General features: G+C 46.9%; 2 protein-coding genes across 3 annotated transcripts in view; both read left to right on the top strand.

The window, feature by feature from the left end:
* The first annotated feature begins 1,174 nt into the window (after positions 1-1,174).
* Positions 1,175-6,565, top strand: LOC125637283 (endogenous retrovirus group K member 9 Gag polyprotein-like). The gene is made up of 3 exons (XM_048851563.2): positions 1,175-2,708; positions 4,609-4,675; positions 5,448-6,565. The coding sequence occupies exon 1, from the start codon at positions 1,186-1,188 to the stop codon at positions 2,233-2,235; it is 1,050 nt and encodes a 349-aa protein (XP_048707520.2). The 5' UTR covers positions 1,175-1,185; the 3' UTR covers positions 2,236-2,708; positions 4,609-4,675; positions 5,448-6,565.
* An 11,115-nt stretch (positions 6,566-17,680) lies between these two features.
* MTMR12 (myotubularin related protein 12) overlaps positions 17,681-26,651 on the top strand; it is a 67,377-nt gene continuing 58,406 nt past the window's right edge. The window contains exon 1 of one of the 2 annotated variants that reach the window (XM_048850125.2): positions 17,681-17,920. In XM_048850125.2, the coding sequence (XP_048706082.2) occupies positions 17,681-17,920 (240 nt within the window). The remainder of the gene's footprint in view (positions 17,921-26,651) is intronic. The other variant, XM_048850128.2, reaches the window with a different exon arrangement.

Here is a 26,651-nt window from a genome sequence, read left to right as displayed (position 1 = left end):
TGCTGCCTGCCCTAACACAGGGCTTGGGGTTATTGCTTAACACAGTTTGCCCTGTCCAAGGACTGGAGTGTGGGACTCGCTACTGCCTGCCAACTGGGCGCTGTAGCATTCATGCAAGGTTCATGCACTTGGCAACATTCAGGGCACACCCAGAGTGTTGTGTAGGAGCAGTGCACACACGGCTCCTCTCAAGGGCATGAACCTTGGAAACTCACCCAGAGGACATGAACCTTGGGAAGCCTCCCAGGACTGGGCTCAGGGCCTGAGAGCAAGGAATGCGGTAGATAGATATTGGTAAATAAGAATATTAAACAAAGCCAGTGTATTCCTTTTATCTGTTGGAGTATGTAATGCACGGGGGGAGAGAAAGAATAAAAGAGAGGGTGGAAAGCTGACAGGAGACCAGCCCGTTGGCAGACCAGCCTGCTTGCTTGCTTAAAGCCTTGTTCTGTCTTGTATTTGGACCGCAACAACTGGCACCCAACGTGGGGCCCTCAGCACTCACCTCGCCCGGCAAGGGTTTCAGACGCGTCACTCATCCGCTTCGCGGATCCCAGTGAGTATTTTTCGTTGTGGTAAGTATGGGAAGCTCCCTCTCTGCTTTGCAAGTGCAACACCGCAATGAGCTACAGTATTTGCTGCGTAAGGCTCAGCATGATTTCCCCTCTCGAGAACTCACTCTCCTGCTACAGGAGGTGAGTGCCCAATGTCCGTGGTACCCTGAAGCCGGAACCCTTAAGCTAGCGGACTGGGAGTGGTTGGGCCAGACATTGCACAAAGAGCCTCGGGCGCCCATGCAGGCTTTACATGCCTGGCACCTCTGCTGCGACGCAATACAGCATGTTGCCTCGGAAAAGCCCTCCCTCGCGCCAATAGAGAGGCTGGTGATCTCGCCACTCCCGTCCGCTCCTGCAGCCATCCCCCCTCCTGGTGATGTGACACAGCGTGTTGCCTTGGAAAGACCCTCTCCCGCGCCAATAGAGGGGCTGCCGATCTCGCCACCCCCGTCCGCTCCTGCAGCCATCCCTCCCCCTGCTTCACCCCCAGTGCGTCAATTACTGCCGCCTCCTTTGTCTTCCCCTCTGGAGCCGGTGAGTGGTCACCATCCCACCGTGGGGCCCCATGCTCCGGGGCCCCCCGGGGGGGTCATCCGCGTCTGCTCAGGGGCTTTCGCTGGTGCAACAAATGGTTCACGCAGCGAAGACTCGCCCAGATCTTACAGCAGAGGAATTAGCTGATCTGGTCTCAGTTTGCCTGGTGACCTGGCAGAATGATGGCCAGGGCAACCAGCTTGCAAACTGGGTCAGTTTGCCTTACTCGGTGTTCAGAGAGGTAAAGAAAGCGATTCGCGAGTTCGGCCTCACTAGCACGTATGTACGTGGTCTCCTTGAAGGGCTAGGTACTGGGTACTCCCTGGTCCCTGAAGATTGGAAGGCGCTGTTGCGCATGATGCTGACGCCAAGTCAGTATGTTATATGGCTTAGTGAGTATCGGCAGATGGCGGAACGCCAAGCCCAGGTATATATAGCGCAAGGTGTCACTTATGAGCAGTTAGCAGGGGAGAGCCCGTTTGCTACCGTTCAGATACAGTCTCAACTCCAGCAGGCCGTCTTCCCCATTATTTCTGCCTGCGCCCAGCATGCTTTCCAGAAGGTCCCGGATTCAGGCAAGCCTACCAAAAGCTTTGCCAGTATCCGTCAGGGTGCATTAGAGTCCTTTATGGATTTTACCAACAGATTGCAGGAGGCTATCCTCCGACAGATGGATAACCCTGTGGCAGCTCAGGAGATTCTGTTAAAAATGGCGGTTGAAAATGCGAACGAGGATTGCCGCCATGCTCTCCAGGCGGCACAAGCCGCTGGCGTTCTAGAGCTGTCGGACATGCTGCGGGCGTGCCAAAACATCGGCACACAAGCACATAAAGCTGGGGTTCTGGCCGCCGCCCTGCGGAAAAGCAGGAAGGAGGGGAAGCGTTGTTATCGCTGTGGTAAGGAGGGTCACTTTCAGCGGGACTGCCACTCATCGACGGCGCCCGCCCGCCCCTCAAAGAAGTGCCCCAAGTGTCGGAAGGGCTATCACTGGGCTAATCAGTGTCGTAGCGGGTCGGGAAACCGCTCGACAGGTCCCCCCCAACCCAGGACCAAACAGGGGTGTTCCCCACTCAAACAACTGTTCCTCTGCCTTAAAATCCATAGACTTCATGAGGGCAGCGACTGCCGGAAGTGCAGGGCTTGATTTGATTATGCAGGAGGACGCTGATTTTCAGTTGCCAGGGGAGGTTTGCGCCATACCTACACAGGTGACGGGACCTCTCCCTGCCGGATTTGTGGGTCTGGTTCTCCCTCGCTCACACGCTGGGAAACAGGGTTTTTTTGTCATCCCAGAGGTCATTGACGCCGATTACACTGGCGTTATTAAGGTTCAGGTGTGGACCCATCTTCCGCAGTCGCTCCCGCGTGGACGGTCAATTGCACAATTGATTTTAGTCCCCTATCAGGTGCCAGCTGCAGAGGATCAAGCCCGGGGCGGAGGCGGCTTTGGATCTGTCTCAGTTGCTGTCTCACAACACGTCCTCTCAACTTGTTGCTCTAACAATGTCGCTCCACCCCTCGAAACCTCAGTTAACACTTCTTTTAAATAATTTTCCTTTTACAGGGCTGGTGGACACTGGAGCTGATGTTACGGTGATTCGTGATCAGGACTGGCCGGTCAGTTGGCCAACAGTTCCTTCTAAAGAGTTGTGGGGGATCGGGGGTAGCAAACCCGGGCACCAAAGTTTGTCTTGGGTCACGGTCTCTAAACCAGGAGGCCGTGCCCTTGCTACGATCCGCCCTTTTGTGCTCCCTGTCCACCTCAATATTTGGGGCCGTGACTTACTTGTAAAGCTGGACACCACCCTTGATATTAATATATAATGGCCCAAAACCCTCCCCCACCCACCTTGCCCTCCGCATTAAGGATTGCCATACCAATGGTAGCGCCCGTATGGATTGACCAGTGGCCCCTCCCCCTAGAAAAGCTGAAAGCGCTTCATTCGCTTGTGCAACAACATTGGCATGCACAGCGCTTGGAGAGCTCCACTAGTCCCTGGAACACCCCGGTGTTCGTTATTAAGAAAAAATCTGGTGCATGGCGGCTGTTACACGATATAAGGGAAATAAATAAACGCATCTAACCCATGGGCCCCTTGCAGTTTGGGTTGCCAAACCCGAATTTAATTCCTCAAACCAATCAGCTTTGTGTGGTAGATTTAAAAGATTGTTTTTTCACAATCCCCCTTTGCCCACAAGATCGCGAAAAATTCGTGTTTACGGTGCCAGAATATAATAATCAGCGACCCTCTCAAAGGTATCAGTGGAAGGTCTTGCCCCAGGGAAAGCAAAATAGTCCAACCTTGTGTCAGTTTTTTGTGGATCGGGCCCTTGCCCCTTTTCGTGCCCAATACCCCACACTAAAGGTCTACCATTATATGGATGATATTTTGCTTAGTGGTCCCCAGGTCACGGCACAACAGCTTGAATATTTGTCTCAGATTCTTGGCCAAAATGGCCTGTTAGTGGCACCAGAAAAAATCCAACGCTCTTATCCCTACCAATATCTCGGGCATAAGGTTTTACAAACCTATGCTGCCCCTGTTCACCCGGAAGTGGTCCTATCCCAACCCCTAACCCTTGTTAAATTACAACAAATTTTGGGTCATTTAAATCGGATTCGACCCTATTTCCGTCTCCCCACATCGATGCTGCAGCCGTTGTTCGAGCTCCTACCTGGAGCTCGGGCACCGGGCGCAGTTATTGCCATCACTGAGGAGCACATTGCCTGCATTCGACAGATCAATGCAATGTTGAGTCAGCAGTTTGCGGATAGACTCACTGAGGTTCGTCCCCTGCGGTTAGTTCTCCTTGCCACCCCTCATACGCCTACTGCGGCTCTGTTTGTACCTCGTACAGACACAGCCGTCTCTATCATAGAGTGGATATATTTGTCTTCCACTCCTCCTCAGAACATTTATCCTTATTTAGACACCCTGTCCGACCTTTTTCGTAAAGCCCACCACCGTGCAGTGCAACTCACGGGCACTGATTTAGTTGCCATTGTTTTCCCCTTATCACGTAGTGAATTTGATTTCTTGTATCACACCTCCTTGGCCTGGCAGGTTGCTCTTTGTGATTATGTGGGAGAGATTTCTTATAATCCCCCAAAAGATCCTCGGTTGGTGATCACACAAAAGGTGCCACTAATCGTACATCGTCTTAGCCACTCTCGACCTATTGTTTCAGCTATCACTCTTTTTACTGATGGCTCTCCACATTGTGGTGTCGTCACCTATCAATTAGGTGACCCCCCTCGTTGGCATTCTCGTTTTACACTGCCCCAGCGTTCCGTGCAGCGCTCGGAACTAGCTGCTGTTATTTTGGCCTTTCAATTTTTTGCTGATTGTCCCTTTAATTTGATTGTGGACACCCATTATGTTTATCAGGTAATTGATCATTTACCCCTTGCCCTCATTACCCCTCAGGTCGATGCGGACCTTCTTTGCCTGTTTTTGTCCTTACAGTATCTCCTCACCACTTGTAATTTTTCTTATTTTGTTGCTCATATTCACAGTCATACCCCTCTGCCTGGGCTACTTACTGAAGGCAATGCGCGCGCCGATCGTGCATTACGTGGTCAGGTAAATTCCCTCTTTTCTGACCCCATTGAAAGCCATTCTTTTTTTCATCAGTCTGCCTCTGTTTTGGCCCGACAGTTTCACATTCCTGCTGATCATGCACATTCTATTGTTCATTCCTGCTCCCACTGTGCCGCTGCTGCCCCTACCTTTTCTTATGCCGTTAACCCCAGAGGTACCGCAGCGAATCAGCTGTGGCAAATGGATGTCACTCCCGTGCCACAATTCAGCCCCTATTCGTTTTTACATGTTTCCATTGATACCTATTTGGGATTCCTCTGGGCGACCCCACAGCGTGGGGAAGCCACTCCCAAAGTTATTCACCACTTGCTAGCCTGTTTTGCTCTTATGGGTTGCCAGAGCCAGATAAAAACGGATAATGCCCCAGCCTATTGCTCCACAGCCCTCTCCACCTTTTGTGCCCAATGGGACGTCCGTCTAAAACACGGGATCCCTTTTAATTCCACAGGCCAAGCCATTGTTGAACGTGCAAATAGCACGCTAAAAACCTTGCTTGACAAACAATTAAAACAAGGGGAGCTGCGTCTCTGAACCTTAGGAGACATTCAGCAACAATTGCATGTCCTTTTGTTTACTTTAAATAATTTAACACCGAATACAGATCAGCAGACCCCCGCGGATCAGCATTTTCATAAGTCCGAGGTACTGGAAAGACCGCGTGTCTATTACTGTCAGCTGCCCGATCCGCAATGGTTGGGCCCAGTACCTTTAATTTCTTGGGGTCGGGGATATACTGCTGTGTCTCTCTCTGCAGGACCGTTGTGGGTTCCGGCCCGGTGTGTGCGACCGGCACTGAAACAGCACGGTGTGGCACCAGGGGCTGTCGAACCCCATACCGGAGTTTCAGCTGACCTTGGAGGAGAACGCGGTGCCTCCCGGGTCGACAATGGCGAGACGGAGGAGACGTAGCGTCCCAAGCCAGCCTGTGACATGGGGAGCAGTGAAAGCATTGGTCGCCGCGGCTCAACGAAGACTGGCAGCAAACCAACAGCCAGAGACTCGTGAGACTCTGTTTGTGGCCATTCTCGCCCAAATCACTGCTAATTCTGTATTGATTGTGTGCCTTATGTGCCTGCTATTTCCTGCAGGGGTTGACTCGGGAGCGCCTCCTCCGTTACGGGCCCAAATGACGTATAACCTATGGGAAAGATTGTCTTCAATAGCAAATGTTACCCACTTTTGTTTATTTGATTTTGTAGCAGCTGAAGAATTGTTAGGTACGTGCCTTATTCCAGTATGTCATCACCCTGAGGAAACAGGGAATGAGATGATGCTCGCTGCCTACGCGAACCTCTCTTCCCAGTACTCTAGCATGGCTAATTGGGGCCCGGCCAACTACACTTTACCTTCTTGGGCTTATTTTTTGCTGTTGCTGTGTGCAATGTATTTCCTTTTTGTTAAGGCTTTGTCGAGACCTGCCCTGGCAGGCTCCACGAGTTATGACCTTGTCTGTCCGGGAGTTAATTGGCTTGCAAAAGCAAATTGATGGCTACCATGAGATGGCTGAGCACAAATAAACAAAAAAGGAGGGGATGTAGCATTCATGCAAGGTTCATGCACTTGGCAACATTCAGGGCACACCCGGAGTGTTGTGTAGGAGCAGTGCACACATGGCTCCTCTCAAGGGCATGAACCTTGGAAACTCGCCCAGAGGACATGAACCGTGGGAAGCCTCCCAGGACTGGGCTCAAGGCCCGAGAGCAAGGAATGCGGTAGATAGATATTGGTAAATAAGAATATTAAACAAAGCCAGTGTATTCCTTTTATCTGTTGGAGTATGTAATGCACGGGGGGAGAGAAAGAATAAAAGAGAGGGTGGAAAGCTGACAGGAGACCAGCCTGTCGGCAGACCAGCCTGCTTGCTTGCTTAAAGCCTTGTTCTGTCTTGTATTTGGACCGCAACAGGGCGCGAGTAACTGTTTTGCCTCTACCGCGGCGTGAGACCCCGCAGCCAGACTAGTTCCCCGGACATAATCAGATGGATGTAGTGAGGGGGGGACCAAGGCTTCTTCGGGGGGGAGCAGGCCCCAGGCCTCCATGGGGTGGCAGGGCTGGCTTGGAGGTCAGGGGGTGGGAACCAGCACTCACTAGCAGCGCAGCTGGGGCCAGGTCGCTGTACTCCCGCCGCTGTGAGTGCAGCCCCGGCCCTGCTGCAGAGCTCAGAGGAGTGGGGGCAGGGAAGGAGCGGGGCGGAGCAGGAGCCCTGGGGAAGAGCTGGAGCAGGGGCTGGAGCAGCACGCAGCTGCACAAGGCACCAGGAAATTTGGAGCCCCAAAGTTCCTGGTGCCCTACGCAGCTGCAACTTTGCATATGGGTAAGGATGGCCCTGATTTTAGCAGTGATTTTAACATTCCAATCATGCAAATCTTCCCCCCCAGGGTTCAGCAATCCCAACTGGGTAAACTTATGCTCAGAAATGAGCAGTTCCAATTCCTCTTGTTTATTACCCAGGCTCGTAGCACTGGTACACAGGCAATTAAAGAATTTCTTCTCTTTAAGTCCTTGTGTCTTGATTAATTTTGCTCTCATCACCTCACTTTTATGCTAAATAAGTCTTATTTGTTCCCTCTTTTCACCCTTTTTGTTGCTAGTCTAGCCAGCCTTTCTCCAAGAAGATTGGTTCCCCTTCTGCTGAGATGGAAGCCATCCAAATTCTACAGTCCCCTCTCCTCATTGAAGGTAGACCAATGTTCCACAAAATGAAAACACACTCTACTTACTGTATCGGGTTGGATTGCAGAAACCCCCTGGAAGTTGCCACTTGATGTGTCAAGACTACTCCTGCCCCTGCTTTCCTGCCCAGTCAGCTTAGGACTTCAGTGCCCTCCCTGGTTTGAGCCAGGCCCGTTGGCCTGCTGCAAACCCAGACCCAGGTCTGAACCACATCCCCTAACAGCTGTAGGCTCAATTGAAAGCAGCTTACAGAAGTGTTCCTGTCTTTAATACTCAGATGCCCAACTCCTAATGGGGTCCAAACCCCAAATAAATCTGTTTTTACCCTGTATAATGTTTATACAGGGTAAACGCAAATTGTTTGCCCTCCGTAACACTGATAGAGAGATATGCACAGCTGTTTGCCCCCAAGTATTAATACATACTGTCAGTTAATTAATAAGTAAAAAGTGATTTTGTTAAGTACAGAAAGTAGGATTTAAGTGGTTCCAAGTAGTAACAGACAGAACAAAGTGAATTACCAAGCAAAATAAAACACACCAGTCTAAGTCTAGTACAGTAATAAAGAGTGAATACAGATAAAATTTCACCCTCAGATGTTTCAAGAATTTCTTTCGCAGACTGGATGCCTTCCTAGTCTGGGCACAATCCTTTCCCCTGGTACAGCCCTTGTTCCAGCTCAGGTGGTAGCTAGGGGATTCCTCCTGATGGCTCCCCCCTTGTTCTGTTCCACCCACTTAAATATCTTTTGCATAAGGTGGGAATCGGAATCCTTTGTCCCTCTGGGTTCCCACCCCTCCTTCTCAGTGGAAAAGCACCAGGTTAAAGATGGATTCCATTTCAGGTGGCATGATCACATGTCCTGTGAGGCCCCAAGCCTTCATTCCTCCCAGCCTGACTCACAGGAAGGCCTGCCTGCAAATAGCCATCCACAGTAAATTGTCCTGGTTGATGGGAGCCATCAAGATTCCAAACCACCATTAATGGCCCTCACTTTGCATAACTACAATAAGCCCTCAGTTATATTATTTCTAGTTTCAGATACAAGAGTGATACATTTATACAAATAGAATGACCATACAGTAGATTATAAGCTTTGTAATGATACCTTACAAGAGACCTTTTGCATGAAGCATATTTTAGTTTTTATATATAAAAAAGAGAGAGAGCACGCAAGCATCACTTACCTAGCTAGTGGTTCACTTCCAGAATCTTCTGTCTTCCTTTGTTCACGACACAAGGAGCTCCAAGATCACTTGGATGTTGTTCTTCTGCACTCTGAGTTTCCTGAAGTCATCTACGATCGGTTAGGTATCCTGCAAAGCAATGTTGATTGTGCATGTTGGCACTAACACCAGTGGATCCTGAACTTCAGAAGCCTGTCCAATGTTAATGACTTTTGTCTTGGCTCTGAGAAGGCAGCACACCATCCTGTTGTCTGCCTGTCCACTGCAGAATGTTCTTTCCATTCTTCTTAGTATAGAATTCCCAAAAAGGATAGTCTTGGAGGACTGGAGATCTCTTTATGAAAACATTTGATTTTCTCCTGGGTTGGGCTGAGCAGCCCCACACAGATGGGTCCCATACTCCTCTTTGTTCACTCAGTTGTTTCAGTGCTGAGGACCTGGGGACTATTGGAAATTTCTAGGTATGTGGAATTACCAGAGAGACGAGGACCAGGAGGAATCACAGCCTGCCCACCCTTGTATGCCTCCAACTGTATAGAGTGCTGCCTTGTCCTCTTACCGCTGGTGGTTAGAACTGCCAAACCTCATCTCTGATTTCCTGTGTTTCCTTCGTAGCCAGTTCTTGTCTTCCTTAAATCTGAGGTGGTAATGATTCCCAACTCTGGTTTTCCAAGAGTTCCTCCAGCCTCTCTGTGGTGCCCCATAGTGCCTGTACTTGCCCTTCCAAACCAAGAATCTTCTTCTAGCACAGCCATCAATTTACACGTCAGACCCAGGAAGTCCATTTTCGGGGTGAAAAGAAAACATCCCACATCCATTGCAGATTCGCAACCACTGTTCCGTCACTGGCCATCATAGTACTGAGCATAGAACTGTACCTGGCAAGCAAGGCTATCACATCCCCTTTGAAGCTCCACTGTTTGCCTACTCAAAAGTTTGCCTTGCAAATGACATATACTAAGACATACTGTCCAGCACTACCTCTTTGCTAACAGGGAAAGATTAACTACTCAGAGACTTCAAACATCTGGCATGTCAAAGACCCAAGAATCTTAGTCACAAGACCTACACCAAGACACATAGATCTTTCTCACCTGTCCCAGTTAGCAGCCCACATCCCAGCTATACAACTGTCACAGAAAACAAACAAGAGATAGACCTTAACATATGTATGTGAAAACTGGAAATTCACTGAGGGTATAGAGAGATGGCCAACTGCCTTCGAAAGCAGCAACCTCATGAAAATTCTAGGCATTAAATAGAATTAATTTATAATCGGGGGGGATGCATACTTCATAGCTTCTGCAGGCTTTGGCTTGCAACACCAGGAGTTTCTTGCATCCTTCCAATGCCCCCACAAGCTCCTTGTGTACCACCCTCCCATTTTCATCTATTTCAGGGACTCCCTACATTCTCACCACTGGTAAGAGTTCTGTGACCCCTCCCGTTTCCCCCTTCTTTCCTCCATATCAGCAACTCTGGTTGCTACCTCTCTCCTTATGCCAGGGGCTCTGTGTCTCCTCCTTCCCCACTTCTCAGACTCCTCCAATCTCCCCCCCCACACACACACAATGGGTTCTGTGTGCCCCCATTCACCCCACCACCAATGTCCCCCACTAAGGTTTCTATATATCAACCAACCCCTTACTCCCATACCAGGGTCCCTCAGCTGTTGCATACCAGAGGTTCTGTGTGCTCCAGTAACAGAGTAATCTGAGTGCCCCTGGTTGAGTGTGTGCATCCCTGCAATTTCTTCTCTGCTCACAGTGCCCTCGGTCTGCCTCTGTGCTTGTCAGGCAGGTCTTCGGTGACTCAGCCCTCCAGCCAGGTCACACGCTGTTCATGTACAAAACAAACAAACCCCTTTTGGGGTACACAGTCCAAAATGTCCCCAATGTCCTGCAGCCCTTCCTGGACTCAGGCTTCTAAGAGAGTCCAACAGGGCCCACCATGGTACCCTCAGTTGGTGTGTCATTTTCTGCAGCCCTCCCTGGGCTCAGTCTTTAACCAATCCAACAGGACCCATCACAGTGTCCTTGCCTGGTCTGGCTAGGTTGCAAGGTTCCTACTCTGGAATTGAGCAGCACCCCGAGGGCTTCTTCCTTGAGGACTCGAGTCCTCAGTGACTCCAGCCTTGCTGCTGAGCCACCCCTCTTAGGGTATGTCTACACTACGAAATCAGGTCGAATTTATAGAAGTCGGTTTTTTAGAAATTGGTTTTATATATTCGAGTGTGTGTGTCCCCACAGAAAATGCTCTAAGTGCATTAAGTGCAGTAACTCGGCGGAGTGCTTCCACAGTACCGAGGCTAGAGTCGACTTCCGGAGCATTGCACTGTGGGTGGCTATCCCACAGTTCCCGCAGTCTCCGCTGCCCATTGGAATTCTGGGTTGAGATCCCAATGCTTGATGGGGCTAAAACATTGTTGCGGGTGGTTCTGGGTACATATCGTCCGGCCCCCGTTCCCTCCCTCCCTCCGTGAAAGCAAGGGCAGACAATCGTTTTGCACCTTTTTTCCTGAGTTACCTGTGCAGACGCCATACCATGGCAAGCATGGAGCCCGCTCAGGTAACCGTCACCCTATGTCTCCTGGGTGCTGGCAGACGTGGTACTGCATTGCTACACAGTAGCAGCAACCCCTTGCCTTGTGGCAGCAGATGGTACAGTACGACTGGTAGGCGTCCTCGTCATGTCCGAGGTGCTCCTGGCCACGTTGGCCAGGAGCGCCTGGACAGACATGGGCGCAGGGACTAAATTTGGAGTGACTTGACCAGGTCATTCTCTTTAGTCCTGCAGTCAGTCCTATTGAACCGTCTTATGGTGAGCAGGCAGGCGATACGGATTGCTAGCAGTCCTATTGCATCATCTTCTGCCGGTCAGCCATGAGATGTGGATGGCATGCAGTCCTTCTGCACCGTCTGCTGCCAGCCAAAGATGTAAAAGATAGATGGAGTGGATCAAAACAAGAAATAGACCAGATTTGTTTTGTACTCCTTTGCTTCCCCCCCTCCCCCGTCTAGGGGACTCATTCCTCTAGCTCACACTGCAGTCACTCACAGAGAAGGTGCAGCAAGCATGGTCTAGCCATGTATCAATCAGAGGCCAGACTAACCTCATTGTTCCAATAAGAACAATAACTTAGGTGCACCATTTCTTATTGGAACCCTCCGTGAAGTCCTGCCTGAAATACTCCTTGATGTACAGGCACCCCCTTTGTTGATTTTAGCTCCCTGAAGCCAACCCTGTAAGCCGTGTCGTCAGTCGCCCCTCCCTCCATCAGAGCAACGGCAGACAATCGTTCCGCGCCTTTTTTCTGTGCGGACGCCATACCAAGGCAAGCATGGAGGCCGCTCAGCTCACTTTGGCAATTAGGAGCACATTAAACACCACACGCATTATCCAGCAGTATATGCAGCACCAGAACCTGGCAAAGCGATACCGGGCGAGGAGGCGACGTCAGCGCGGTCACGTGAGTGATCAGGACATGGACACAGATTTCTCTGAAAGCATGGGCCCTGCCAATGCATGCATCATGGTGGTAATGGGGCAGGTTCATGCCGTGGAACGCCGATTCTGGGCTTGGGAAACAAGCACAGACTGGTGGGACTGCATAGTGTTGCAGGTCTGGGATGATTCCCAGTGGCTGCGAAACTTTCGCATGCGTAAGGGCACTTTCATGGAACTTTGTGACTTGCTTTCCCCTGCCCTGAAGTGCATGAATACCAAGATGAGAGCAGCCCTCACAGTTGAGAAGCGAGTGGCGATAGCCCTGTGGAAGCTTGCAACGCCTGACAGCTACCGGTCAGTTGGGAATCAATTTGGAGTGGGCAAATCTACTGTTGGAGCTGCTGTGATGCAAGTAGCCCATGCAATCAAAGATCTGCTGATATCAAGGGTAGTGACCCTGGGAAATGTGCAGGTCATAGTGGATGGCTTTGCTGCAATGGGATTCCCTAACTGTGGTGGGGCCATAGACGGAACCCATATCCCTATCTTGGCACCGGAGCACCAAGCCGCCCAGTACATAAACCGCAAGGGGTACTTTTCAATAGTGCTGCAAGCTCTGGCGGATCACAAGGGACGTTTCACCAACATCAATGTGGGATGGCCGGGAAAGGTACATGATGCTTGCATCTTCAGGAACTCTGGTCTGTTTCAAAAGCTGCAGGAAGGGACTTTATTCCCAGACCAGAAAATAACTATTGGGGATGTTGAAATGCCTATATGTATCCTTGGGGACCCAGCCTACCCCTTAATGCCATGGCTCATGAAGCCGTACACAGGCAGCCTGGACAGTAGGCAGGAGCTGTTCAACTACAGGCTGAGCAAGTGCAGAATGGTGGTAGAACGTTTAAAGGCGCGCTGGCGCAGTTTACTGACTCGCTTAGACCTCAGCGAAACCAATATTCCCACTGTTATTACTGCTTGCTGTGTGCTCCACAATATCTGTGAGAGTAAGGGGGAGACGTTTATGGCAGGGCGGGAGGTTGAGGCAAATCGCCTGGCTGCTGGTTACGCGCAGCCAGACACCAGGGCGGTTAGAAGAGCACAGGAGGGCGCGGTATGCATCAGAGAAGCTTTGAAAACCAGTTTCATGACTGGCCAGGCTACGGTGTGAAAGTTCTCTTTGTTTCTCCTTGATGAAAACCCCCGCCCCTTGGTTCACTCTACTTCCCTGCAAGCTAACCACCCTCCCCTCCTCCCTTTAATCATTGCTTGCAGAGGCAATAAAGTCATTGTTGCTTCACATTCATGCATTCTTTATTCATTCATCACACAAATAGGTGGATAACTACCAAGGTAACCCAGGAGGGGTGGTGGAGGAGGGAAGGAAAATGCCACACAGCACTTTAAAAGTTTACAACTTTAAGATTTATTGAATGCCAGCCTTCTTTTTTTTTGGGCAATCCTCTGTGGTGGAGTGGCTGGTTGGCCGGTGGCCCCCCCACCGTGTTCTTGGGCGTCTGGGTGTGGAGGCTATGGAACTTGGGGAGGAGGGTGGTTGGTTACACAGGGGCTGTAGTGGCAGTCCCTGCTCCAGCTGCCTTTGCTGCAGCTCAACCATACACTGGAGCATACTGGTTTGGTCCTCCAGCAGCCTCAGCATTGAATCCTGCCTCCTCTCATCACGCTGCCACCACATTTGAGCTTCAGCCCTGTCTTCAGCCTGCCACTTACTCTCTTCAGCCCGCCACCTCTCCTCCTGGTCATTTTGTGCTTTCCTGCACTCTGACATTATTTGCCTCCACGCATTCGTCTGTGCTCTGTCAGTGTGGGAGGACAGCATGAGCTCAGAGAACATTTCATCACGAGTGTGTTTTTTCTTTCTTTCTAATCTTCACTAGCCTCTGGGAAGGAGAAGATCCTGTGATCATTGAAACACATGCAGCTGGTGGAGAAAAAAAAAAAAGACAGCGGTATTTAAAAAGACACATTTTATAAAACAGTGGCTACACTCTTTCAGGATAAAGCTTGCTGTTAACATTACATACATAGCACATGTGCTTTCTTTACAAGGTCGCATTTTGCCTCCCCCTACCACGTGGCTACCCCCTCAACCCTCCCCTCTCCCTGTGGCTAACAGCGGGGAACATTTCTGTTCAGCCACAGGTAAACAGCCCAGCAGGAACGGGCTCCTCTGAGTGTCCCCTGAAGAAAACCACCCTATTTCAACCAGGTGACCATGAATGATATCTCACTCTCCTGAGGATAACACAGAGAGATAAAGAACGGATGTTGTTTGAACGCCAGCAAACATACACTGCAATGCTTTGTTGTACAATGATTCCCGAGTACGTGTTACTGGCCTGGAGTGGTAAAGTGTCCTACCATGGAGGATGCAATAAGGCTGCCCTCCCCAGAAACCTTTTGCAAAGGCTTTGGGAGTACATCCAGGAGAGCCGCGAATGCCAGGGCAAAGTAATCCTTTCACATGCTTGCTTTTAAACTATGTATAGTATTTTAAAAGGTACACTCACCGGAGGTCCCTTCTCCACCTGCCGGGTCCAGGAAACAGCCTTGGGTGGGTTTGGGGGGTACTGGCTCCAGGTCCAGAGTGAGAAACAGTTCCTGGCTGTTGGGAAAACTGGTTTCTCTGCTTGCTTGCTGTGTGCTATCTACAACCTCCTCCTCATCATCATCTTCTTCTTCGTCCCCAAAACCTGCTTCCGTGTTGCCTCCATCTCCATTGAAGGAGTCAAACAACACGGCTGGGGTAGTGGTGGCTGAACCCCCTAAAATGGCATGCAGCTCATCATAGAAGCGGCATGTTTGGGGCTCTGACCTGAAGCAGCCATTCGCCTCTCTGGTTTTCTGGTAGGCTTGCCTCAGCTCCTTAAGTTTCACGCGGCACTGCTTCGGGTCCCTGTTATGGCCTCTGTCCTTCATGCCCTGGGAGATTTTGACAAAGGTTTTGGCATTTTGAAAACTGGAACGGAGTTCTGATAGCACGGATTCCTCTCCCCATACAGCAATCAGATCCCGTACCTCCCGTTCAGTCCATGCTGGAGCTCTTTTGCGATTCTGGGACTCCATCATGGTCACCTCTGCTGATGAGCTCTGCATGGTCACCTGCAGCTTGCCACACTGGCCAAACAGGAAATGAGATTGAAAAGTTCACGGTTCTTTTCCTGTCTACCTGGCCAGTGCATCTGAGTTGAGAGTGCTGTCCAGAGCGGTCACAATGGAGCACTCTGGGATAGCTCCCGGAGGCCAATACCGTCGAATTGTGTCCACAGTACCCCAAATTCGACCCAGCAAGGCCAATTTAAGTGCTAATCCACTTGTCAGGGGTGGAGTAAGGAAATCGATTTTAAGAGCCCTTTAAGTCAAAATAAAGGACTTCATCGTGTGGACAGGTGCAGGTTTACATTGATTTAACGCTGCTAAATTCGACCTAAAGTCCTAGTGTAGACCAGGGCTTAGACTTAGTTTGCTGACCACAGCTTCCTACTGAGTCAGTCCCAGTGCAGCCCACTTCCCTGGGGTACCACAGTTCTAATTCCCTTACTTAGTGCGTAGCCCACTTCCCATCCAGTGCTCTAGATCCCAACCCAGGGACACTTTAAATATAGCAGCCTCATGCTGCGTCCCTTTACTAACTGCTGCTCTACATTTTCCTGGATCATTTCCCCGTAGTGTGTCTTAATTGAATCCCAGCAGCCAGCCAGCATCTTTTTCCTCACTCCCCCAGTAACTCATCTGTCCAGCCAGAAACACCTCTTACTTCCCTAATTCCTGCCAGCAGACTGAACACACTTTAACCCTGCCACTCCTTTTATATGAGTTGGCTGGGCCCTGATTGGCTGCATCCCACACTGCTTCTCTAGGCAGCTTAGAGAACCCTCTCCACTGCCCTTTTCTGGGACAGGTGCAGGAAGGCCAGGAGGCCTCCAGTAGGGGGCCCTCAGATCCTAGTCCAGCCCATCACAGCTCCCCTCCTCCACAGTAGGTCCCCCATTCTTCCCACCATACCAGGGGCTTTGCTCTCCTTCATTCCCCACAGCCCACATCACAGTCCTCATTCTCTGTATCATGCCAGGGGCTCTATGTGTCTCTGTGTGCCTTCCTTTCCCTAGATTAGAAGGAAGAGATGGACAGATGGTGCCCTCTCTTTCCTGACTGGAGCAGGCTCTGAGGAGGCAGAACGTTAGGAAGGAAGGAAGGAAGTCTTCTGTCTCTTCTCCCTTATCTGCCTTGTGACTTTCAGCAGAAACCAATTATTTCTCTTCTGTCATTCAGGGTGTTAACATGTTAACTCTATTGGGAGGATGAACAGGGTTATTGTTATGCTGCAAGGTGTTAATGAGATGAGTGTGATCAGCAGATGACTGTGAGTCCATGTGTCCCCCGTGTTTCCCCTTAGGATAGTTCAGTTGTCCCCAAAATCAATAGGGTTCTGTTCACTGATGCCTAGAACATTCCCTGAAATATTAGAATTGATCAGATGCAGAGTTCAAAGGTTACCATGGAACATATAGATATAGAGAGAAACACCATTGAGTTGACAAGCCTTGCAAGTTAGGCCAACAAATTTTGAGGTTTGTCAGAGAGTTAACTTCTCTCCAAAGTTATCTAGAAAAGAAGATGAAAATATCTGGGATGTGTTAAGAATGAAGCCAGAGCATCTGCCAGGTGCAACAGTAGGAACATAAAAAGGGAGCTCACCGAAAGAATCCTTCCATCGAACAGTACTTGGAGAGGGAAAGGGAATCCTTATGGGATTTGATAATAGAGGACATGCAAAGTGCAGCCTAGGTTCGACACGGATGGCAGAGCCAAATTTGTGCCCTAAGTGAGGTCTCAGATGTCTGGTGCAGGAAGGCTTATTCCAAATGACAGACCTGGCATTTCTTAAAGAATTGGCTTGCGGCTTAGCAAAGTGCTGGAAGAGCTCTGCTCTCATGGGCTTGCTGCTCTCATGTCTACACTGCAGTAAAAGATCCAGGCTGACCTGAGTTGCAGTGTGAACATTAGCGCTTGCGCTGGAGCTGCAGAAGCCCGAACATGCTGCAATTGTATAGCCCCGCAGCCCGAGCCGCCCACTGCCGGTTTTTTCTGGTAGTGTAGACATAACCGTGGTGAACACTCTCCTCTGCCCTCCAGGCTAGAGCAGATTTGCATTTTGGGTGTTTTATTTCATGTTACAAACAAAACCTCCAGAATCTGCACGGTTCCGAGCCTTGCACGTCTCTTGCGAGTGAGGGAGGCTGCAGAGAATCTCCTGACTGGAAAAGAAGGGTTAGTGAGGTGCAAACTAAATAATAACCATAAGTCACAGCAACACACGGACCCACCACTTCCAGAAACGACACACAACTCCACCTCCAGGAGCGGCGCGACTAGCCCAGAGCAGGCAGCTCCATCAGCCAATCAGCGGAGCGCTCGAGGAAGCGCTATTGATTTGTCGACAGGAGCTGGGTCCCTCTTGCCGTTCGAACTTGACCGGCGCTAGGACCCAGCACTGAGCTCCGGCCTCTCCCCACTTTAGCAAATCCGAGCAGGGGATTTGGCTGTTAAGGCGGGGCTGAATTTGATTGACAGCGATCAGCGTCCAACAGTGAAGCAAGACGCTGTGAGGCGGTTACCAAGAAAGGGCCGGTGACGTCGGGCTGGGGTGGGAGCTGCTATGGGAGGGGTTAACTACGTGAGCCGGAGGCGGGCGGCGCTGCAGCCGGAGGATCCCGACGAGGAGTCTTGGGAGGAGCTGGTGCCGCCGCCACTGCCGCCGCCGCCGCGCCCGCTGGCCAGCACCGCCGCTGGGAGCTGGGGCGGGCAGGAAGCGCCCGGAGCCATGTTGGGGAAAGGGGCCGGCGGCAGCGGGGCCAAGCCCGCCAAGCCTTCCTTCGTGTCCTACGTCAGCCCGGAGGTGAGCGGGGGCGGGCAGGCTTGGGGTTTGTGGGTGGGGGAGTCGGGTGTGGCGCTGGGCGAGGTGGGGAGGAGTAGAGGCCCGGGAGCTGGGCGTGGGGGCTGCATGTGGGGACTGGGAACTCGGGGGGGAGCTAGGTGTGGGGCTGGGGGGGGGGTGTCTGTGGGAGGGGTCAGCCGAGCTCGAGCTCGCTTGTTAAAAATAGCGATGTGGCGGTTGCTGCTTCAGAGACCCAGGCCAGCCCCCCGACTCGGACCCAGGAGGTCCGGTGGGCGCGTGAGTCCGGGCTGCCGAGTAGACATAGCGGTGATGGGCTCAGCCGCTGCGGAGCTTTGGGTGCTGAGCCTTGGGGCAGTGAGGTGCCTAGTGGTGGTGGAGCTGTGCCAAGTGGAATGGGGCACTGTGAGATGTGCCTTTATCTGTATTGTGGTGGCAGGCACCTTAGCCATGCCAGAGTTTGGATTCGCCAAGGGCAAGTCATGCCTGACTAATCTAATTGCCTTCTATGACGAGATAACTGGCTCTGTGGATGAAGGGAAAGCAGTGGACGTGTTGTTCCTTGACTTTAGCAAAGACTTTGACACTGTCTCCCACAGTATTCTTGTCAGCAAGTTAAGGAAGTATGGGCTGGATGAATGGACTATAAGGTGGATAGAAAGCTGGCTAGATTGTCGGGCTCAACGGGTAGTGATCAATGGCTCCATGTCTAGTTGGCAGCCGGTATCAAGTGGAGTGCCCCAAGGGTCGGTCCTGGGGCCGGTTTTGTTCAATATCTTCATTAATGATCTGGAGGATGGTGTGAATTGCACCCTCAGCAAGTTTGCAGATGACACTAAACTGGGAGGAGAGGTAGATACGCTGGAGGGCAGGGATAGGATACAGAGGGACCTAGACAAATTGGAGGATTGGGACAAAAGAAATCTGATGAGGTTCAACAAGGACAAGTACAGAGTCCTGCACTTAGGACGGAAGAATCCCATGCACCGCTACAGACTAGGGACCGAATGGCTCGGCAGCAGTTCTGCAGAAAAGGACCCAGGGGTTACAGTGGACGAGCAGCTGGATATGAGTCAACAGTGTGCCCTTGTTGCCAAGAAGGCCAATGGCATTTTGGGATGTATAAGTAGGGGCATAGCCAGCAGATCAAGGGATGTGATCGTTCCCCTCTATTCGACACTGGTGAGGCCTCATCTGGAGTACTGTGTCCAGTTTTGGGCCCCACGCTACAAGAAGGATGTGGAAAAACTGGAAAGAGTCCAGTGGAGGGCAACAAAAATGATTAGGGGACTGGAACACATGACTTATGAGGAGAGGCTGAGGGAACTGGGATTGTTTAGTCTACGGAAGAGAAGAATGAGGGGGGATTTGATAGCTGCTTTCAACTACATGAAAGGGGGTTCCAAAGAGAATGGCCCAAGACTGTTCTCAGTGGTAGCAGATGACAGAACAAGCAGTAATGGTCTCAAGTTGCAGTGGGGGAGATTTAGGTTGGATATTAGGAAAAACTTTTTTACTAGGAGGGTGGTGAAACACTGGAATGCGTTACCTAGGGAGGTGGTGGAATCTCCTTCCTTAGAAGTTTTTAAGGTCAGGCTTGACAAAGCCCTGGCTGGGATGATTTAATTGGGGATTGGTCCTGCTTTGAGCAGGGGGTTGGACTAGATGACCTCCTGAGGTCCCTTCCAACCCTGATATTCTATGATTGTATGAAAGTTGGCTGACACAGGGGTCTCGGGACCGATCTGCAGTTTGCGCAAACTACTGCACTCCTACTTTTGCAAACAGATGTGAGATCAGTCAGAGAGCTGCACTCTTGCCTCCCAAAAGCAGAGTGTAAAGGGGCATCAGCATGCAACTCGCACACTCGAGTAGTTGTTGGATACTGTAACAGTAGCATGTCTTTTGTAACCTAAAGAAAACCGGTGGCCAGCTGGTCGCTTAGACTGTTTGGAGAGGATAATGGTACTGCTAAACCTGCAAAAGGAATTAAAGTTGATAGATACTTGAACTTGCCCTTGAGGCCAGCACTGTACTGGTTTTTCTTGGTTTTTCACTTTCATTCAGCTCTGGTACTAATTGTATGTTTAAAACAAAGTTTGAAATAGAAATTGTTAGAGTTCTGAAGACCTAAATTATAGCTCATATAAGCTAAAAATCCATTGTCATAGCTGACCAAATACTTACAACTAGTATTGGAGAATTGTGGTTTAATGTACAAATCTGGTTCCGTAAAGATAAGTTGTACTTGCAGAACAAGGGGAAGCATTTTACGGAAATTAATGCTGCTACATAAGATAACTTGACAAACAAATGTGTGTAGCCTTCAGTGTCTCATACTTTAGCGTGTTAATTCCAACTTTTTAAGCTAAATTTTTAAACTTTTCCGTGGTGTAATTGATCAGGTCAGATAAACCAAATGTCATGCTTAAGGTTATGATATACAATCAACTTGTAAAATGGCATATTTCCATTATTTTCTATTCCTTTCTTATATACATTTCTGGTATTTTGTTTTGCTTTTAATTGCTGCTCTGTATCGAACAAACTTTTTCTTTGAGCTGTCCACAATGAGGCCTGCGTTTTTCTCCTGAGCAGTTAGTTTAGAAAGCATATGTGTGCAAATGCTTCAAATTGTTTTTTCCAGTGTACTTTACCCTTCATCTATCTATACTAAACTTAATCTGTTACTGTTTTGCCCAATTGCACAGCTTTAAATCACTTTGAATTTGATTAACCTAAATAGTCTTGTCAATAGCATATTTTGCCATCTCACTGTTTGTTCCTCTTCCAGATGATTAATAAATATATCATCATTGGTTCTAGCACAGACCCTTGGGTATATCACTATTTAACCTCTTTATTATACTGAAAATTAGCCTCTCTCTTGCTTTTAGTTTTGTCTCCCCAATCAATGTCTAAGTCATGACAGAATTTTGGCGTTTTTTTCCCCAGTTCATTGATAGCTAGTTTCCTTAGTAGCCACTTCAAAGGACAAATAATTTATTTTTATCCACTGTCCTGTCAACTCAAAGTGATAGGAAGATCTGCATTTTCTCTAAAGAAGCCTTACTAATATCAACCTATGATATCTTGATCTGTTTTACAGTATTACGTGTATTTTTATTAGCTAATCTGACAGATTTGGAAGTAAAACAGTAGTCTGTAATTCCTCTTACCAAAGACTCTTAAGCAAAGTAAGCAGTCATGCGGTAAGAGGGAAGGTCCTCTCATGGATTAGTAACTGGTTAAAAGATAGAAAACAAAGCATAGGAATAAGTGGTTTTCAGAACGGAGAGAGGAAAGTAGTGGTGTCCCCCAGGGATCTGTCCTAGGACCAGTGCTGTTCAACATATTCATAAATGATCTGGAAAAAGGGGTAAACAGGTGGCAAAATTTGCAGGTGATACAAAATTACTCAAGATTAAATACAAAGCAGACTGTGAAGACTTACAAATGGATCTCACAAAACTGGGTTACTGGACAACAAAATGGCAGATGAAATTCAATGTTGATAAATGCAATGTAATCCACATTGGAAAACATAATCCAAATTATACATACCAAATGATGGGATCTAATTAGCTGTTACCACTCATGAAAAAGATCTTGGCGCCATTGTGAATAGTTCTCTGAAAACGTCATTCAGTGTGCAATGTCAGTCAAAAAAGCAAACAATATTAGGACCCATTAGGTAAGGGATAGATAATAAGACAGAAAATATCAGAATGTCTCTATATAAATCCATGGTACGCCCACACCTTGAATACTGCATGCAGTTCTGGTTACCCCATCTCAAATTGAAAAAGGAACAGAAAACAATAAAATGATTAGTACCACGGAACAGCTTCCGTGTGAAGAGAAATTAAAAAGCCTGTGACTTCTCAGCTTGGAAGAGAGACAACTAAGAGGGGATATGATATTCTATAAAATCTTAACTGATGTGGAGAAAGTGAATAAAGAAGTGTTTATTTGCTCTTTCACATAACGCAAGAACCGTGGATCACTCAATGAAATTAATAAGCAGCAGGGCACAAACACAGGGAAGTACTGCTTCACAAACACATAGTCAACCTGTGTAACTTGTTGGCAGGGATTTTGTGAAGACCAAAAGTATAACGGGGTTAAAAAAAGAACTAGATAAGTTAATGAAGGATAGGTCCATCAATGACTATTGACCAGAGTGGTTAGGGATACAACCCTAATCTCTGAGCCTATGTTTTCTGGAAGCTGGGAATGGGCAACGGGGGATGGATCACTAGATGACTCTGTCTGTTCTTTTCATTCCCTCTGAAGCTTCTGGCATTAGCCACTGTCAGAAGACGGGATACTGCGCTAGATGGACCACTGATCTGACCCAGTATGGCTGTTCTTATGTTTATGTTCTTGTTGTAAATGTAGATTCATTTGAAGCTTTTTTTCCTGCACAGGTATATATTTCACATCTATACAATAGAACCTCAAAGAGTTATGAACCTCAGAGTTACAAACTGGTTGGTCAACCACACCTCATTTGGAAGCAGAAGCCTGCAAGCTGGCAGCACCCACCACCCCCAACCCCCCAAAAATAAAGGCAAATACAGTAGGGTGTTAAACATAAACTACTAAAAAAATATAAAGGGAAAGTTTTAAAAAAAAAGTTTTGACATGGTAAGGAAACTGTTTCTTTGCTTTTCATTTAAGATGGTTAAAAGCAGGATTTTTCTTCTGCATAACCAAGTTTCAAAGCTGTATAAAGTCAATGTTCAGTTGTAAAGTTTTGAAAGAACAACCATAATGTTTTGTTCAGAGTTACGAATAACCTCCATTCCCGAGGTGTTTAACTCTGAGGTTCTACTGTACATCCATTTTTCTATCATTGTTTCAAGTGTTTGAGATGTTAAACCGCTACTGGCTAACAACTTGAATTCCATTTTTCTTAAAATGGAACTTTAGTTACAAACCCACTGTCAGTTCAAAGCCAAAGGTCTTAGTCTTTAAAATGAGTTTAAACTGCTTCTCCAAGGTCGTCTCATAAGTTTAAAAAATGCTTTTACCGTGTTATCCCTTATGCATGAAATGTCCTCTAAATCTGATTTTTGCCAGGACACCATCCTCTTTCATATCACTCCTAAAAACCTCACTCGCTTTTGGGACGCTTAATTTTTCCATTTATTACAATCTGTGTTAGCCCTCTTCTCTAGGCCACCCAATAAATCCTGTCTTCTAGATCAGTCCTTTCTTTGTGAAATTTGTACTTTGGTGACTTTTGCACAAGTGTCATCCCTTATCTAACTGGGAGCCATGAAAATTCCTCTGCAATAGGGTGGATTGATTTAAATCAGTTTTAATCCTGTTTTGCATTTGTACTTTAGTTACCTTTCTAAAGGAAGGTTGACTTTTTCATTATTTGGCAACCATTAAAATGTGTTGCTTGGAACTAAATATATCCTTTACACTAAATTTGGTTTTACTTTTTGTGAACGAGGACAACATGCTATATCTATACACATTTACTGAAGCAATTACATAGCTTAAGTTATTCAGATTACTTATTTTTACATTTTTATGGTAGGAAATGGTGAATGATGCATTTCTTTACTTTTTTTGTACTTGTGATTTGTGTCAAGCTCTAGTTGGATGGAAGTGTAAGTTCACTTTTAAATTCACAAACAGCATTTTCATTTTTTTAAATTAAAGTACCTTAAATATACTGAATATATTAGGAAACAATTATCAAAATTTACCCAAACATTATTTGGATTTAAAACTGATTTATTAAACAAAGAAAGAATTGTCTATAGTGTAGTGAATTGAAGTCATTATTTTTGGTCACCATGTCCTTTGAGATTTTTAGAACCAGTAAATCTCATCCTCTCACACCTAGTTTTTATTCATAGATTGGAAGTATAAACAAGCTTTCCTGCTTTTTTAACTCAGTCGGTTTGTTAACTTTGAATGAACTAGTCACTGAAGTGAAGTAATTGAATAAACTGAAAGGAAGAAAATCTTCTCTCTGCACCTCTGGAAAAGGCTATGGCTATCAAATGCTGATTTTAGTATTTGAACAAGCTCTGATTACACGTGTTTAGCTAGTGACTTCCATCGGTTCAGTGGTTTGACTTTCTTTAAAACTTGACAGCAAACATGTACTGTTTTAATTTTGGGGTTTTATTTAATTTTAATAGATTATAATACAGTTAAGCCTTAATATGGGTTGTCCATTTCAAATTTTATTTCTGATATAAAAATAAATCATCCTTTTTTAAATCCATCCTGCTGAGCAGAGGTGGGAGGGAAAGTTCTCATTCATAGGGAAAGGAGGCCTGTGTCCCTCATGGAATATTGATGAAAACTGAAGTACAGCAGGAAGGCTGTATTCCAGATATTATGACCTTGGCTTCTACAATTTTGAGTCCACTTTGGGGCTCTTTGCTTTACAGATGATTTTCATATATTTGTCAGGCCCCATCACAGCAAATCCGTAATCCTTATCAGTTATGGTGCTCCCTCTTAGGCAGCATACATTTCTTTGTGCTCAGATGTCTACAGTGATGTCTCATGTAAGATGTCTCAAAAGCCATCTGTCACTGTTTACTTACAGCATAGGATGAAGGAAAGAAATATGGGCTGGAGCACTTACTATATGAACTGGCATGGAGGTTGTTGCAGGAGGTTGAGAATGAGTTAGGGTTAGAAACAGAGGATTTAGACTTCGGCTAGTGTGGCTGGAGAGAAGAGTTGAAGCAAGAAGAGCTAAATAACGATGCAGGAAAAGAGGAAAGGATAAAAAGATGGAACAGGCAGGGAAATATACACCGTGATCTGACAGGATAGTGAATAATGGAGTGAACTGGGAAAAGAGAGAGAACAAAAGCACTAGAGGCAGGATAAATTTTTAAAAAATGTTATAACTAAATACAGTAAATTGTTCCTCTAAACTGCAAGTGTTACCAACTGCTGTCAAGCCAAGTGTAGGTGTGTTCTTGAAATGGTCTTCAAATGCTAAATGTGAATAATAAAATCAACTGCAAATACATTGTCTTCAAGTCCCCTTTTCTATCCAAAGAGTCCAGATTAAAATTTAAACTGCATCCTTTTTTTAGTATCAAATCTCCTTAGGCAATACAAAAAATATTTTGTAAATATCACTTGGGAATGAAAAGTACGGTTGTTAATGAAAGGAATGTGATTAAGAAAGCTATCAGTTCAGCCCTGCAAAGATAAGTATAGGAGAAAATCTGAAATTCAAAGCAAGTCTGATTTTAGTGCAATTTTCTTTAAACTGATCTCTTTACAGCAAAGATCTAGTTTTCACAGCACTGAAGTATTTTGCATTTTCACAACATTGGTAGCCTGCTGGCCACCTTTACTCTTGGGTTGGAATATGTGTATAATTTTTTTGTTAAAGCACTTCCTACATTGCTCAGCAGCAGTCTGAATGAGTCATGGAAATATTAGATAATACTCAAGTCTCATAACTTGCATTTACTAAACATGTATTGAAGAATATCATTAGACTCTAGGACCACACTTTCCTCCACTTCAATTTGTCACTATATATAAATCTCTATTATTGATTTATAACTTAGCACTAGATACAGTAGTTCTTCAAATTAAACTGTGCAGATTTTAGGCTTGCTTGATCCAGTTTCATTAAAACGATGGATGCTTTTTGATTGCGTCAATTCAAATCTCTTCAGAGAGACAAGGTGGGTGAGGTAATATCTTTTATTGAACCAACTTCTGTTGCTGAGAGAGAGAAGCTTTCAAGCTTACACAGAGCTCTTCTTCAGATGACCTGATACCTTCTAGGTTGTTTATCTCTATGTGGACTACAACAACATTGCATACTTTGAAGTTCCACTGTAAGTAAAACTGTTAAACACATTTATAGTTTTGAATGCCTTGGGACTAGAAGTTGTTTGTAACTCTGAACAAAACATTACGGTCGTTCTTTCAAAAGTTTACAACTGAACATTAACTTAATACAGCTTTGAAACCGTACTATACAGAATTAAAATGCTCCTTTCAATCTCTTAACTTCTGTGAAACAAGCACAGAAACAGTTTCCATACCTTGTCAAATCTTTTTTTAAACTTTCCCTTTTTTTTTAGTAGTTTACATATAACACAGTTCTGTACTGTATTTGTGCTTCCTTTTTTTTTTTTTTTTTTTTGGGGGGGGGGGGGGGGCGGGGTGTCTCTGCTATGGCCTGATTGCTTACTTCTGGTTCCAAATGAAGTGTGTGGTTGACCAGTCAGTCTGTAACTCTGGTGTTCATAACTCTGGGTTCTATTGTACATGAAGTCCTTAATGCAGATTTGTGCCTAATAGTGTCGCAAAACACTTCAAGATTAAGTGCACACATGCAGTAATTTATCAATACCTCCTTTTAGGGTCTGCTTTTCTCAAAGCAAAACTTGAAAAGCTCAGGTTTGGTTTGTCTAGATTTTGGTTAGGCCTTGCAAGACAAAGGAAGAATCTGAAATGCACATGTACAGCTGGAGTTCATATTTTATTACTTTATTCAAATCAGGAGACAACACTTTCCAGACTGAAATAAATAAATTTACCAGTAGTAGTAATCTGTGAAAAATCTGATTGGTTATATCTATAACAGACATTTGATAGCTTTAATAATGGTTAAGGTTGCTAAGCATTTTTAATAGACCTTTGTTTGTTAAACTAATAAATAAAGAATTGGTCTTCAGTGAGAATTTACTTGGTTTGAGAAATTGGCTTTGGTTTGTGA

Source organism: Caretta caretta, chromosome 5, assembly GCF_965140235.1.
Source record: "Caretta caretta isolate rCarCar2 chromosome 5, rCarCar1.hap1, whole genome shotgun sequence".
Taxonomy (NCBI): Eukaryota; Metazoa; Chordata; order Testudines; family Cheloniidae; genus Caretta; species Caretta caretta.
Note: the sequence above shows the minus strand (reverse complement) of the source record. Positions and strands in the feature narration are given on the sequence as shown.

Bases quoted from the DNA above. Each gene is read 5' to 3' on its own strand.
- LOC125637283 (XM_048851563.2), top strand. From the start codon at position 1,186: ATGGTTCACGCAGCGAAGACTCGCCCAGATCTTACAGCAGAGGAATTA.